This window comes from Cetorhinus maximus, chromosome 21, assembly GCF_964194155.1.
Source record: "Cetorhinus maximus chromosome 21, sCetMax3.hap1.1, whole genome shotgun sequence".
NCBI classification, from domain to species: domain Eukaryota; kingdom Metazoa; phylum Chordata; class Chondrichthyes; order Lamniformes; family Cetorhinidae; genus Cetorhinus; species Cetorhinus maximus.
Genome location: NC_135899.1, coordinates 45185247 through 45202491, shown reverse-complemented (window position 1 = coordinate 45202491; position 17245 = coordinate 45185247). Strand labels below are relative to the sequence as shown.

General features: G+C 44.1%; 1 protein-coding gene across 1 annotated transcript in view; it reads left to right on the top strand.

Annotated features, from left to right (window-relative positions):
- Positions 1-17245, top strand: part of adgrb2 (adhesion G protein-coupled receptor B2) — a 1091625-nt gene that overhangs the window by 1000437 nt on the left and 73943 nt on the right. Inside the window, exon 29 of the mRNA XM_078566906.1 lies at positions 11135-11799. Within this exon, the coding sequence (XP_078423032.1) occupies positions 11135-11799 (665 nt within the window). The remainder of the gene's footprint in view (positions 1-11134; positions 11800-17245) is intronic.

Here is a 17245-nt window from a genome sequence, read left to right as displayed (position 1 = left end):
GCCGAGGATGGCCTTCCCGTCCTGTGACCTATTGAACCCCTTAAGCGAGCAATTAATGTTCACTTAAGTGCCTCATCCTGCCACCACTGGTATTTACCCAGCAATGGGCAGGGGGTTTACCATGTGCGGAGCACGACAAGCAAGCCCACATGGGTTTGTTTATGGGCTCCCTAGAAATGCGGGGATGGGGGGCTTGGGGTGGCTCCCTCATTAAGGCACTCACTGCCTGATCAAGGGACCTGGTATCGGGAAGGGTGAGGGCCTGCTGAGAGCCACACCCCTGCCTTTGTTTTCGAACCCCACTCCTTAACTGCACCCCCCCCCCCTCCATTACTCACCTGTGGCCTGGGATCCAGGGAGATTAAATGGCTTTGGAGCTGGTGGGGGGGTCATACTGGCAGCAGCCACTGCCTCCCCAGTGGCGCTGCTGTTCAATAGAACTGCCAGCCCATGATTGGCTAGCAATTCTCGGCAGTGGGACATCTACCCTCGTGGTCCTTTCTTCCGAAGAAAGACCTGCCACCGTCCAGTTGAGTGCTTGAGTGACATTTAATTTGGTAGGCCTTCCTTAAAAGAGGCAACATGGGGCTCCCACCAGATGGAGAGCTGGCAGGTAAGACCCCTATTGCTTCTATTAAATCCAGCCCCATTTGTCTGTAATTACAGGTAAACCTATTTCTCACAGGTACATTTTCCTCACTGATTAGCTCATTGACAATTTGTAAAATTTTTATGAAACACTGCTTTTGGATACCTGTGACACAGATCAAAACCTTTGTCTGTAATTAAAACTAACATTTATAATGTTGCAAACTGATGAAAAAATTCAACCTTATTCTTACTCTTCTACTTATGTATGCTCTAAATCCCTAGGAATGGTTTCTCTCTGAAGCCTATTCCTGACGGAGCATCCTAACTCTTGTTTTCCTTCTTTCACTGTTGCCCCAAGTCCTTTCCCAGTGCCACAGGAGCTGTGCCATAAGCCAAGCTTTTCTCTACTATACCTCATTACCTAACCCGGTCCAGTCCATTGCTTCTCAATAATCATGACTCCCAGCACCTCTCTGATTCCACTGCCTGACCTCAAGTCTTCCTGTACCTAACCATTACTCCTTCCCACCTTGGCTGTAAGCTCAGCCTGTCAGATTGTACCAAGAGACGTCATAACCCAATTCCTACCTCCCCCCAACCAATCCCAGCAGCAGGCGTGGGCCACTTATCATACTGGGAACAAGCTGTTACCCTTGGCTATAAGCTAGCATAAACTTCTGGATCAACATGTAGAAGGTATCAAGGGAATTTTCTGCATAAATTTCCCAGTCCCATGTCAGCTTCCTTGTTTTTTCTTTAATAGAAACATTCTAACAGATACTTGAGTTAAAAAGTTACTGGCATCTGAATTAAAAGGCACATCCACCGGTCTCAGTAAAAATCAAGTTACTGTCAACAACTCGTGCATTGAACTTATTGGACTCCTCCCCCACGATGGACGGGAGGAGTTTTGATGGGAGGTTAAACCCTAAAAAAACATGATACAAAACCCCAACTGTCAACCACCATTTACAGCAGATGATAACATGTCATTGCAAGCTTTAAAGAGGTAGGACATTTCATTAACATATTTAAAACAAACTTCCACCATGCAGTTGGAAGTCAGATTTAAATGTAACAGCTGTCACCCCAGTTTCCCATGGCTTGGAAACTCTAGGGATGAAAGGGTGACATGAAGTGCTGGCTGCACCAGGCTTTTTATAAATCTCCTGTGGACCAGAGGAACAGGAATGCTTCCTATATCCCCTCAAAATAATCTTTTAGCCTCCCTTCTGATGATTGCAATCTCTCTCTAGTCTGCAATCGCCAACCTTCCCCACTCAACTTCCATCTGCAGTCTGCTCCAAGATTACAATCGATCTGCAATATATTTAAGTCTTGCATCTGGGTGCATTTCCAGTTTGTCACGTTCAGTTTCAGTATTAACAAGACTTTGTCGAGGCTAATGTTACGGTATTGTCAGTTTTGAGTAAATGCCTAAAAATAATTCTGTACTGATATACTTAGTATTAGTTGTTATTTACACCCCCAAATGTTTGGTGATGCTGTTGCACCTCTAAACTCTGGCTCCCATGTCTCCATCCCCCAGTTCAGCAAGCTCTTTTCCTGCTAGCTATAGGGTATTTCCTAATGTTTTAAGCATTTTAAAAATATAAGCCAATTTTATTTGACCTCATGAATTAAGCTGAATTGGCTTGCAATAGGACAGTAAACAAATATATTAATGACATGAAATTGAGCTTTGACAAATTAATTAAGTAAATGAATAGTGGCTGAGGACATGAAATTAGGCTTTGAGGGAGTGGGCCTTTGAATTAATTATATAAACTAAACAGATGGTCCTAGGCTTCAGGGGGAGGAGTAAGAGTGTGTTGAATGATTAGTTAAATAATGACAGCTTTATAAATAAAATCAGGCTGTCTGTCTCTGCTTCTTCCGATATCCACTGTATCCATTATTCATTAATAGTCTTTTCATAAAGCAATTCTCATATAAATCTCATCCTATACTCTGTCTCAACCAACTTCCCAATACCCACTATTAAACCATCGGCACCCACTTCTTCTTATGCTGCCTTATCCTCCAGAGCTCATGTCTCACTCCCTGAACGTCCTCTGCATCCACTACCTTATCCCCACCAACTACTTCTTGAACAATTGCTTGCTTTCCCTGCCTAAATTATGACTATCCCACATAGCCCACATAAATTCTGATTACCCCAATTTCCTCAAATACTCACTATCCACAGAACTCCCTCCTTTCATCAACCCTTCACTATCCCTCCATTTGCCCTAACATGTCAGTTTTCCCTTAATTAACCCCATCAAAATCCTCAATTCTCTCATATACTAATTGCTCACAATTTTCCCAACTACTCACTACCTCACAACACCCTCAGTACCCTAAACGGTTCTCACATCATGTCCCAAATGATCATAAGAGCAACACCCTCTCTCAAGTGCTGTTATCCTTTTACTTATCATTACCATCTCTACATCATGTCCACTTAGTTATAAAATATTATGAGGTAGAAATTGGTACATATGGTGGCTGTATCTCAGGTATTAAAATAAAACATGCATTCTAATTTAGCAGTGGGACAATCTGAACCAGTCCACACAGGAGCTTGGCCCAGCATAGACTCGATGGGCCAAGTGGCCACCTTCTGTGCCATAAATGACTCTATGACTCATGTCACCCTTTTAGTAAGATGCCACCAATATGTAAAATAGGAGCCTAAAGCCTGTTGAAGGATCGACTTTCAAAATTTGTTGGGGATGCGCAGAGCAGGCATAAGGTAAGTAAAAGAAGATATTCTGTGGAGTGCTCCTCTAACTCCACAGGAGTTCCTCATAGGACAACCCCGCCATCCCTAGGATTAACCTGGTGAACCTTTGTTGCACTCCCTCTATGGCCAGTGTATCCTTCCTGAGGCTAGGAGACCAAAACTGCACAATGCTCCAGGTGTGGTCTCGCCAAGAATCTATACAACTGCAGCAAGACTTCCTTATTCCTGTACTCAATTCCCCTTGCAATAAAGACTAACCACGTGCCTTCCTAATTGCTTATTGCACCTGCATGTTAGCTTTCAGTAACTTATGAATAAGAACACCTAGGTCTTTTTGGACGTCAGCATTTTCTAATCTCTCCCATCTAAGAAATACTCTGCATTTCTGTTTTTCCTACCGAAGTGGATAACTTCATATTTTTCCACATTTTATTCCATTTGCCATATTCTTGCCCACTCACTTAGTTTGTCTAAATCTCCTTGAAGCCTCTTTCCATCCTCAGCATTATTTTCTAAATGCCCAGTTATCACATCCTTTAGAATAGATTCTAGCATTTTCCCTACTGATGTCAAGCTAACAGGCCCATAGTTCCCTGTTTTCTCTCTCCCACATTTCTTAAATAATGGGGTCACAGTTGCTACCTTCCAGTCTGCAGAGACCATTCCAGAATCTTGAAACTAAAATCTCCAACAGCAATGCAACAGAACCATATACTCGTCTTCTTCAACACTTCTTATAAATGCTATATCTCTGGTCGATTTTGCCATCACATTTTTAAGCTATCAATTCTTCTAATATATTTTTTGATTGAATCACAGCAATGAAGGCTAAAGAGGTTGGGAATGTATGAAATAAAAATGAAGTAAGCAACTTGAAAACTACCACGGAGAAACAATTACAGGCACATGTATGAAAAAAAACAATTACGACTAACCTCTCAGGGGGACCTACCAATGAAAGAAAATAAGAGAACTAAATGAATCACTCAAAACTCTTTTTTTTTAAACTGCTTGTCAGTTTATTCTCAGTAACTGAATTTCCTAATGACCCATAAGGATTTAAACAAAGAGAAATCACTATTCCTGGACCCCTTATCTGTCCCAAATACTGATAAATCAATGTCCCTGATAAACTATTTAGCATAACTTCTTCAACACACTACGATCAGTACTGTGCAACATTGTGCAACTTATCCACTCAATTTGAATCTTGAGTCTGTAACAATCCTGACAATCAGCAAGATTTCTGTGACATCACCATACTCCCTCTCTATAATCTAAACTAATTAAAAGTACACTATGAGCCAAATAGGTAAAAACAATCCCAAAACCTGGTCATAATTTAAAATTCAGTTTGAAGCAAGAAGCTTTCATATAACTTTCAAATTTGGTAGCAGATTTTTTCATCTTTTGATGAGATGGAAAACCGAGGAATTGCCTGCTCTCTCAAGTGGATGTAAACAATCTTGTGGCATTATTTTGAAAAAAAAAGAACAGGGAAATTCTCTGCAATACCCTAGTCAATTTTTATCCCTCAACCAACATCAGTAAAAACAGATTTTCTGGTCATTTATTATATTGCTATTTCTGGGAGTTTGTGTGCAAATGACTGCTGAGCTTCCTACAGTGACTATACTTCAAAAAGCAGGTAATTGGATGCAAAGACTTTCGAACATCCTATGGTTGTGAAAGATGGTTTAGAAATGCCAGTCTTTCTCTGCAACACAAAACATTACTTTCAATGGGTACAATAAGACTGCAATAGATAATTTATCCATCAGTGGCGCAGTTTCACTTCTGCTCTCTTCATTGGCAGAAGCTGTTTGCAGTAAATAGCTGCTTTACAACTTTGCTGCACACAGCTGCAGAGATTGAGGCATTTTACAGCTAACTTTTAAGTATTTCTGACTTCTACTTTTGCCAGCAATGTGTTCTATTTATTCTTTGTGTTGTTCCTCTGGCTGTCTGGCTGGGAAAAAGTAATTAAACGGCCCCCTCAGTTCCTGCTGAAAATACATAAGCTGCTCTCCAAACTCCCATCACATGTGCTATCTGCTCCTCACATTTAAGCTATATATTTTCAGGAGGAAAAATTAACTTTTCCCAATAAATAAATATTTCAAATTTCATTCCTGCTGCTTCAACTTTATAGCTAAATAAATACCTACAATGACAGAAATGAATAAATGACTCTCTATGCCTCCAGACCAACATTGCACTTCATAGCTTTTTACCACTTTTCAATTTTTTTTTTCTGAAAATACACATCAAATCACAATTACTCTATGTGATTTATCCTAATGTCTGCAATCTGCAACTCCAGAGTCCATCTATAGCAATTAACAACTGCCTGCTGTCATAGAATCATAGAATAGCACAATGCAGAGGAGACTATCAGCCTATTGAGATCTAATTAAACATTATGGCCCAGATTTTGCTACTGTGTCAGGTACACAGGGACGGGAGAATTTGGTCTGAGGGGAAGGTGGCAGGTTGGTTTAGAAATTGAGGCGGGTAATCCCGGAAGAACTGAGGAGGCTGCAGAGGCGGGCTGAGCCGAAGACCTGCCTCAGCAAACCGGCACTGTGTCCAAACATTGAGGAAAAAAAACATGAAACATCACTCCAGCCCTCACCCTCGATAAACTCCCCATGCCATCTCATGCCCCTGTCCACCCCCATGCCGAGCTATATCCCCCACCCGCCACCCAGCCCATGCCTAGCTATGCACCCTACCCACCCCTCATGCTGCTTATGCCAAGCAATGCCCCCATCCACCCTTATGGCCCCTCATGCACTCCAGGCCAAGGTATGGCCCTGAAATAACCCCGATAGCCGCTTATGCCCCATGCAATCTATGCCTCTCCACCCACCCCATGGCCCTTTATAGCCCCAAGCTAACTTTGTACCAACTCATGCCAATCCATGCTCATGCCCACCACCCTTTTCACTTACAACTAGCATGCCAACTCACCTCGCAACCAACTTGGGCAGACCCCAGGATCCATGCAGAGATGAGATAAAATAAAGTCTGATAAAACAAAGTTCTACATATTTATGCAGTCTTCATTATATTGAAGCAAATATTCTCATTCATAAAAAAACATTTACTACATTTACATTCCTTCAGCTAAAAAAAGCCTTATAATAACAAACGTTTCATTCAAGTGCTAAATCCCTTATAACAACAAACATTGGAATTCATAGTCCCACACCAAAGAGCCTATAACCACTTGTCGCTGTCAATTAAACTGTGAAATGGCAGGCATCCTACTCTAATAATGGATGGTTGTGGAATCAATCATGCAGTACTAATCCAATAAAGGAAACCCTCAGATATATGTCAGCAGACAGAATAAATAGTAAGCAATCATTTTTTAACAGCCCGGACATTTTTTTTCCAAGATTTAAAGCACAGGCCTTTTAAATGCCTTGACAGCTTGACAGCTCCCTTTGACATTAATCTAATAGATGTCTGGGCTCTCAACCAAGCATATATAAGGAGGCTTGGCTGAGAGTCCAGTTATCTATTGAATAGCACCTGCTCCCCAGAGGAAACACTGTTTGATTAACAACTCAGGCTTTCTGGTCTCTACAGTCAATTTCATAATGTATGTTTACACAAGTTAAGTGGTTTCAAGGGTTTGTGGTTTGTAAGTTTCAAAGGGTCTGGATGATTGACACTTTTATTGTCTTTGTAGTCCTGACTTTTTTTTCAAAGCTTTTTTTTATACATGCCACTATATACTATAGGGTTCATCGGTTCTCGAAGTATACAGTGGATCACTGGTCATGAAAGTGCCATATGTTAGCATGGAGGCATGAGGGGACATAGGCCGTGGGTGGAAGCGCAGAGCTTGGCACAGAGAGCATGAGGGGACAAAGGAGATAGGTGGAAGGGCAGAGCTTGACATGGGATGCATGAGGCGACATAGGGGGTGCATTGAAGGGCAGAGTTTGGCATAGGGGGCATGAGGGGGATCCCTTTAACTTACCTTTTAAAAGGTGCCCTCATGCAGACTAGGGTTCACGACTTCTTTGAGGGCCCATGAACCAGGACTCTTTAAAAACTTGGTCCAACTCCATCAAAATTGCAGAGGAGTAGGAGATGCCTATCTCTGCAATGGAGCCAGCCAGGTTGGGAGTGCTAGATGCAGGTCTTTGACAGGAACCAGCCTGCAACCTTAAAAGGCATTCTGAAAATCATGCAGCCCAGGAATGGGGTTGGGAATCCTGGAATCAAGACCCACCTGCCATTTTAAAGGGCTCCCGAGTCATCCTGACTCAGTGAAAACCCATAAGGCCATAAGACGTAGGAGCAGAAGTAGGCCATTTGGCCCATCAAGTCTGCTCCGCCATTCAATGAGATCGTGGCTGATCTGATAATCCTCAACTCCACTTCCCTGCCTTTTCCCCATAACCCTTGATTCCCTTACTGATTAAAAATCTGACTATCTCAGCCTTGAATATACTTAACAACCCAGCCTCTACAGCCCTCTGCGGTAAAGAATTACACAGATTCACCACCCTCTGAGAGAAGAAATTCCTCCTCATCTCTGTTTTAACTGGGCACCCCCTGTGAAGGGAGGGAGGGATTCCCCAACTGTCAAAGTGCGTTCTTTCACACATGCGCACGAAAGAGCGCACATCTCCCTGAGACTAAGTGCCGTCTCAGGGAGATTGGTGAAAGGTTTATTAACTTGAAAAATTAAAAAATTATAAACATGTCCCCCTCATGTGACAATGTCACACGAGATGGGACATGTTAATAAAAAGCACAGAAACTTTATTAAACTTTTTAAAAACAGACATGAAACCTCATCCCGCCAGTGGATGAGGTTCTATGTTTTTTTCAGAAGCCCGCTGGAGCTCCTGGCCTGCCCGCCAACCTTAATGTTGGACGGGCAAGGCCTTTAATTGGTTCAACTACCCTGTCAATGGCCTGAATTGGCCATTGACAGGTCGGCGGGCGGACAGCTGATTTCGCTGTCCGCCCACCTTCCTGAATATTTAAATGGGACGGGCTGATGTCAGGAGTTCCCCCCGATGTCATCCCGCTTCTTTTTCGCGTCGGCAAGCGGGCCCCGCCCCCAACCCACCGACGGAAAAATGCAGGCCCAAGTAAATTTGACTTTATACCATTTTTTCCCCTTTTTGCTGCTTTTTTTTATGTTTGTATGCTCTGCCCCTTCCTGTGACACTCTGGGTATCATTACCTAAATGGTTGCCCTGCAAGGCTGCCATGTCCTTTTGCTTTGTAAGCCTATGTATCCCCTTTCTAGAACCCTCCCCCTCTCCGTTTAGTTTAAAGCCCTCTCTACAGCCTAGTTATTCGATTCGCCAGGACACTGGCCCCAGCACGGTTCAAGTGAAGCCCCGGAACAGCTCCCTTCTATCCCAGTACTGGTGCCAGTGCCCCATGAACTGAAACCCATTCCTCTCACACCAATCCCCGAGCCACGCATTTAACTCCTTGATTTATTTACCCTATGCCAGTTTGCCCGTGGCTCAGGAGGCAATCCCGAGATTATTACCTTGGAGGTTCTGCTTTTTATTTTAGCTCCTAACTCTTCAAATTCTTTCAGCAAAACCTCCTTTCTAGTCCTATCAACATCATTGGTACTAACATGGACGATGAAAACTGGACCCCTCCCATCCCACTCCAAGCTCCTCTCCAGCCCTGATGAGATATCCTTAACCCTGGCACCAGGTAGACAACACAGCCTTCAGGACTCACGCTCATGGCTGCAAAGAAGAGTATCTATAACCCTAACTATGCTGTCCCCTACCACAGATACTTTCCTATTTCCTCCCCCAACCTGAATGGCTCCCTGTACCACGGTGCCGTGGTCAGTTCGCTCACCCTCCCTGCAGTCCTCATTCTCATCCACACAGCCTGCAAGAACTTGTAACTGTTGGACAGTTGCAGGTGCCGAGGCTCCCCAAATGCTACCCCCTGGGTCCCCAAACCTGTTTCACCTTCAGTCATACCCTCCTGTCCCTGATCACATACCAAATTTGAATGACCTAATCTGAGGAGTGTGACTACCTCCTGGAGAAAGTGTCCAGGTAACTTTCTCCTTCCCTGATGTGGCGCAATGTCTGCAGCTCAGACTCCAGCTCCTTAACTCAACGTTCCTCGAGCTGCAAACACTTGGTACAGCTCTGGATCACCTTGATGTCCAGCAGTTCCCACATGCTGCAGCAGCAACACATCGCCCGTCCTGCCATCACTATCATTTTTTATTCAATTTATTAATTAATTACTCTAGTATCCCCACTTTTTACACTTTATTATAATTATCTTATATACACATCAGTATCGATCTTATACTTAACAAGCTATCTTTAAGAGGAAGAGAAAAAAATACTAGTGATATAAACACAAACTAAATACATTACTTTAAAGACTAGAAATACTCACCAATCCTACTCACCAGTCAGCTGCTCTCCACGCTTTTTCCCTCTTGTGCTGTTTAGTGGTCTCACACACTTCTCTCACTCTCTCACTGTTAAAGGCCCTGCTCCGCACTCACTCCCTGTAACTGACCACGCTGTTTCTCTCACACTCTCTCACTGTAAATGACCATGCTGTTTCTCTCACACTCTGTCGCTGCAAATGACCACACAGTTTCTCTCACACTCTCTCGCTGTAAATGACCACGCTGTTTCTCTCACACTTTCACCCTGAAAATGGCCTGCTGTTTCTCTAAAACTCTTTCACTGTAAATGACCCCACTGTTTCTCTCACACTCTCTCGCTGTAAATGGCCGTGCTGTTTCTCTCACACTCCCTCACTGTAAATGACCACACTGTTTCTCTCATACCCACACCCTGTAAGTGGCCCTGCATTTCTCTCACACTCTCACTCTGTAAGTGACCATACTGTTTCTCTCACACTCTCACCCTGTAAATGACCACACTGTTTCTCTTACAGCGAGAGAGTGTGAGAGAAACAGCAGGGCCATTTACAGTGAAAGAGCATGAGAGAAACAATGGGGCCGTTTACGGTGAAAGAGCATGAGAGAAACAATGGGGCCATTTACGGCAAAAGAGTGTGAATGACCATGCTGTTTCTTTTGCACTCTTGCTGTAAATGACTGCGCTGTTTCTCACACATTGTCTTGCTGTAAATGGCCATGCTGTTTCTCTCACACTCTCTTGCTGTAAATGACCCTGCTGTTTCTCTCACACTGTCTTGCTGTAAATGGCCCTGCTGTTTCTCTCACACTCTCTTGCTGTAAATGACCCTGCTGTGTCTCTCACACTATCTCGCTGTAAATGATCACGCTGTTTCTCTTGCACTCTCGCTGTAAATGGCCCCTAATGTAGGAAATGCAGCAGCAAGGCACCACAAACAGCAAGGGGATAATGACCAGAGGATCTGGTTTAGAGATGTTGGCTGAGGGATAGATATTGGCCAAGGCTGCAGGAGTATCTCCACTTCTCTTTTTGTACATGTGAGTGGGTAGAGGGGACCATGATTTATTGTTTCATTTGAAACATGGTACCTGCAACATTGCAGTTCTCCCTCAGTATGACACTGAAGTGTCAGTCTGGATTATGCGCTCAAGTCCCTGGAGAAGGACTTGAAACTCCAACATCCTGACTCACAGGTGAGAGTGTTACCGCTAAAGCATGGCTGACCCCTAAGCTGAATAAATGCACCAATTCAGTCAGGTAAATACCGTTCCAAGCAACTTAGATGAATGAACTTAAAAATATAACAAACTGAAAAAAAATGTAAAGCATTTTTTGGCAGCTGACATTTCTTTTATTATTTCTGCATCTCTAGTACTTTTCAAGGAAGTCAACACTTGTAATCCTGCGACTATTACCGGAACGCTGTCTCGCATTTCTCTGGATGATGAAGAAGATGAAAAGCTGAATATAAACAGTGAAGGGATGAACTTCACAACCCTTCCAGGAAACATTCCACCAGGAAATGTCTTGGTTCAGTTGCCTCCTATGCATCAGTTGCGCAACATGATGTCTGGTATAAATGAACTGAATGAGCAGCCAGCCAAAAAAGAAACCAACAGTGAGTTGAGGGGAACACTGTATCTGTGCACAGAGAACACCTTGAAACCAGTGGATGTGAAGTGGAGGCGGGCACAGGAGCAGCCACTGGAAGGTGACTACATGGTGCTCCCAAGACGTACAGTCAGCTTAAAGCCTTTCATCAAAGAGGACAGCAAGTTAAACATCAATATGGATGACAACAGGCATAATATCATCGGGAACCAACCAGTCGAGTCAGAGATTTATCCTAACTTTGCCTCAGTCGATCAGATCAACATTAACTTAAATCAACCATATGGCACTCTTAATCACCCACGGAGTGTACCCCTCAAACAGTACCCTTCAGTGCGGCACATTCTGGCGTCGGAACTTGCTGACAGGAGCAGAACCATGCCACGCAACAAACCAAGTTCAGCGGGGTCCACGGGTTCCTTAGAAGTAAGTTGAAGCAGTGATACTGATCAGGTCACGTTTTCTAAATGTATCAGGGATAATTTAGAGGAAGAAGGCAGCGAAATTGGGGTGACGATCCATCTCTCATTGGCAGTGAGACTGCTATCCCATTCGTACTTACCTAACCCCTACCTGGTGTATGAGGACCCACAGAACATAATGGGCAGAATATTGCCGTTGGTGTGTCGGGTCAGGCCCGACACGCCGACGCGCAAAATGACGCAAGATGATGTTGGGCGTGTGTCCCGACATCATCGCACGTCATTTCAATATTGCTTTCGGCACGCGCTCGCCGAACTGTCAACAGCCGGTTAAGGCCACTAAGAAAACAATTTACCCTATTAACAATGCTGCTGCCCATCCAACCTTAAGCGTTTTCCAGGAAACCTCATCCACGGGCGGGATGAGGTTTCCTGAAGGTTTTATAAAGTTAATAAATAAATTTTGTCAACTTCACAAACATGTCCCAACTCATGTGACACTGTCTCATGAGAGGACATGTTTAAATAATTTTTAACTTTATTTTTAAAATATTTTATCACGCACTTAATCTCCCTGAGGCAGCCCCGACTCTCCCTCCTTCCCCCGCCCGCACAGGTAGTGCTGAGTGCTACCGGTTGCATGTTACACTGGGCGGGCCTTAATTGGCCCGCCACTTAAAATGCCGGTGTGCAGCTCCGCGTCTGCCCCCACCCGCTCCCGCCCAGCCCGCCCGCCATAGGTAAGATTCTACCCAATGTTTCTGTGACTTTCATATTAAATTAGAGTAAAGCAGTGGTATTTGCCAACACTTTCAGATCCCCAGTTAGCTCTTGCAGGAGTCTTATGGCCAAGCTCAACTAGCACTTAATGACATTTCTTCATCCATTCAGCCTATTACCTGTCATTCATGAGGGTCAACCAATGGGTGACAAACCCATTAAGAAGTGGCATTGCTCAGAATCCAGATAACCTCTTTCACACCCTCTATAAAGAGCCTCGTTGTATAATTTGCTTTCGGTCCCTTTCTTCCTGTTATTAACAACAGCTCCCTAAAGTTTCCCTACCAGAGAAGTCCTACTTCCCCCCACTCCACACCCTACCCCCGCAACCAACACCACCCTCCCCGCTATCTTCCCCCCCCCCAAACCAAATGGGTTTTCATTTAGTTACTGCTTACTGCTTTAACTTTGCATGTTTGGATTGTGACGAACCCCTTCTATATTTCAGTGTGTTTGCAGTTTTTTCTTCACTTCAGCCTGGAGTTTTCTGCTTTACTTTGGCTCCTGGCCTGGCAATGTCCCAGCTTTAATATCACAGAATTGTAAAATTGTTTCAGTGCAGAAGGAGGCAACATGAGCAACTGACCTAGTTTCATTCCCCCGCCTCCTCCCTGTAACCCTGCACATTCTTCCTTTTCAAATAACAGTCTAATTCCCTTTTTAATGCTTCACTTGAACCTGCCTCCACCACACTCTCAGGCAGTGCATCCCAGACCCTAACCAGGCGTTTTGTGAAAAGTTTTTCCTCATATCACTTTTGCTTCTTTAACAAATTACTTTAAATCTGTGCCCTCTTGTCCTCAATCCTCTCATGAAGGGAAGCATCCTTATTTTCAAATCACTCCATTGCCTCAGCTCTCACTTATCTCTGTAACTCCTCCAGCCCTACAAACCTCTTAGATCTCTATCCACCTCCAATTTGGCCTCTTGGCATCCCAACTGTCTCACCATTTGTGATCATGTCTTCAGTTCCCAAGGCATTAAACTCCCAAAACCTCTCTGTATCTTTATCTCTGTCTCCTCCTTCAAACTGCTCCTTAAAGCCTACGTCTTTGATTGTGCTTTTTGTCACCTGCCCTAACTTCTTTTTGTGTGGCTTGGTGACAAATTTTTGGAAGATTGCACTCCCATGAAGCACCTCAGATAACATGAATTATATAAGTGCAAGTTGTTTTTGTTTTTGATCTGAAACACTTTATTCTGGTGCAGTGTTTCTCATTTGTGCTTTCTGTATCAGGAGATCTAATGCAGAATTACATGAATCTATTGAGTTAATTTGAGTGCAGTGACCTTTAGTTCTTGATCTTCAGCCCCAACATTTTACTGGGATTCCGTTATTTTTGTCTTGCTCTTAAACTATTTAAAGCACAAAGCATTTTCAATTTTTTATGGTGTGTCTTGCTTGAACCAGAAAGGCAATCCTATTTGTAAGAATAAGCTTATCTCTTCATGATGTAGGTAGACTGAGATATCCTGCCTTCATCTTCAGGCGAAGTGGCTTTCTCCATTGCCACTGAGATTGTTTTCAATTTTGCCTAAAATAGTTGTCCCAGTTCAGCAACTGTTGGTGATTCAAGGTGACCAAGAGACTCTACCTCAGCTGATTATGCTCTGTAGCTCTAGAGAGGATACTTTCTCCATCTTCCTTGACACCATTTTTCTGGCTTAGAATTTTAGGCTTTCTTTTTGGGAAAATGTAGCAGAATCTGAAGTTGTGTCAAATGCCGATGAAGGTGCAACGACTTCAACTTCAGTCGACTTAGTCCGAGGAGGGGAGACTTGAGTCGGCATTCCTTGACTTGGAGATGGCTCTTCCATAAGAGGTGTATCCTTAGACAGTGCTTTACTTGGCAATAGTTAGTGAACATGGGAAAAATTTTCCCTCCGCCGGGGCGGAAGTTCAGGAGCATGTGGGCGCGCCTCCGATCAGCGCCCCCGATCAGGGGCATGCTGCCAATTTACGTGGGCGGGCCAATTAAGGCCCTCCCACCATGACGTCCGCCAGGAAGTGCTATGTGCAGGCGGGGGTGGGGGTGGGGGAGGGGGGGATTCCCTAAACCGAGAGTACACTCTTTTGCACATGCGCACTCATTTCCCTGAGGCTAAGTGCTGCCTCAGGGAGATCAGTGCCAAATTCAAAAATGTGAAATATAGAAAAATAAAATTTCCTTAACATGTCCCCTCATGTGACACTGTCACATGAGTTGGGACATGTCCATCACTTTTAATTAAACTTTTATCAAATTTTTTAAAACCTACATGAAACCTCATCCCGCCATGGAAGAGGTTTCATGCTTTTTCTGAATTCCGCCAGGGCTCCCGGCCTGCCCGCCAACCTTAAGGTTAGACGGGCAGGGCCTTTAACTACTTCAATTAGATTTTTAATGGCCTCAATTGGCCGTTAACAGGTCGGCGGGCGCACTGCTGATTTGGCTGCGCCCCCGTCAACCTGAAAATTGAAATTACGTGGGGTGACGTCAGGAGTTCCGCCCAACATCATCCCGCGTTATTTTATACGTCGGTGAGTGGGCCCCGCCCCCCCCGCTCGCCAAACCCAATATTCTGCCCCATGTCTCCATCAGATGAGATCATTTGCAGTTTGGACTGCATATGAAACAGGTCCTGTCTGAGCAATCACAGTGGCTGGAACCCATTTAGCTTCAGTAGAATAATTACGAGCTGGAACTTCTTGTCCAGAACAGAAAATTCTTGGCTTTGATCTTTGTGCTCTTCTCTTCACTTGGTCGTGTTGTTGATCTTGCACAACTTGTCGTGTTTTTGTTGGTTTCTGCAGATCAAAGCAAGCGTGCCATTGCCGTCCCATTAGTAGGAATGCTGGAGATATTTTAGTCATAGCATTTGGCGTGTTTTGGAATGTCAGCAGAAATGTGTCCAGGTGCTATTGAATGGAGGAATGTCCTTGTGCTGAGCTTAAAGTATGTTTCATGGTTTGAACAAATCTCTCTGCTAATCCATTGGTGGATGGGTGGTATGTTGCTGAGGTGATGTGATGAATTCTGTTACTTCTCAAAAAATTCTCAAACTCCTGTGTGACAAACTGAGGTCTATTGTCGGTCACAAGTTGTTCTGGTAACCCATAACGTCTGAACATTTCTCCTAGCCTCTGAATTGTACTCTCAGCAGTAGTAGAGGATATCACTGAAACTTCTGGCCATTTGGAATCAGCATCCACAACCATCATGAACATTTCTTGGTCCAGACCAGGCCACCAAAAGTAGCTTCTTGCAATCTCTTTCATGTGAACTATTCCACAGTGTCCAGAATGCAATTGGTCCAACTCTGGTTTCCTCAATGTTGGTGGAATAATAACTCGCATGCCCCAAAGCAAACATCCTGATGTGACTCCATCCTCCTGGAAACATAAGGACAAAGGTCCACTCAAGTGTCCTCCTTGATTTGGACTGAAGTGATGGGTGTGTTCTCCACGTGTGTAAAGTAGAAGATGTGTTTCTGAGCAGTGTCCACATGGCTGACTGGTAGGGGCAGCATCGAAAGACCATCCTCATTGTCATGCAAAGTAGATTTTCGATATTTGATGTTATATGTGTGAACACTCAACACCAATGCCCAACTCTGCATCCTGCTTGCAGCTAAAGAAGGGATGCCCAGTGTGTGGACTGAATATTGAGGTGAGTGGTTGATGATCAGTCAACAGCGTGAATTTCCATTCAAACAGGTGCTGGTGAAATTTCCGGATTCCAAAATGATTCCCAGTGCTTTGCATTCGATTTGAGCGTATTGGCTCTCTGCCTTGTATAGTCTGTGAAGCAAATGGTATGAGCATCTCCACACCTGAGGGCATTGTGTGTGAAACATGGGCTCCAATTCCGTGGGCGATGCATCAGATGCAAGTTGTAGAGGTAAGGAGGGGTCAAAGTGCGTCAGTACCTCGGAATCTGTCAGTGCTGCTTTAGCCTTCTTAAACGCAGCATCACAGGCTTCTGTCCATTTCCAGGCTTTGTTCAGACACAGAAGCTCATGCAGCAGTTTAAGTAGGGTTGCCAGGTGTGAAATAAACCTCCTGTAATAATTCAGCAGCCCTAAGAACGAGCAAAGCTGGCTGATATTCTGAGGAGCTAGAGCATCCACAGTAGCAGTTGAAGAGTGCTTTGTGAAGACCAACAGCATCAATGACGTATCCCAAATATTCCACAGAGGGTTGAAAAAACTCGCAGTTGTCTTTGCAAACCAGTAGGCTGTCCTCCTCTAGCCTTTTAGGGTGGCATCCAAATTCTTGAGATGATCCTCATCAGTCTTGCCCGTTACCAAGATGTTATCAAGGTAGCACTGAGCTCCAGGCAAGCCACTCAGGATCTGGTGCATGCCGCTCTGAAACAAGGCTTGAGCTAATATTATTCCAAAAGGCAAATGGCAATATCTGTACAATCCCTTGTGTGTCGTGATGGTAAGATATTCTTGTGACTTCTCATCAACGTGCATTTGTAAGTAGGCCTCGTATTGATCTACTTTGCTGAATTTCTGTCCACCAGCCAGGCCAGCAAAAAGGTCCGAAATATGTGGAAGTGGATATTGTTCAGCACACAACAGGGGGCTAACAGTAACCTTGAAATCTCCAAAGATGCGTGTGGGGCTGTCTTTCTTGAGCACTGGAATGATGGGTGTTGCCCATTCGCTATGGGAGACAGGTA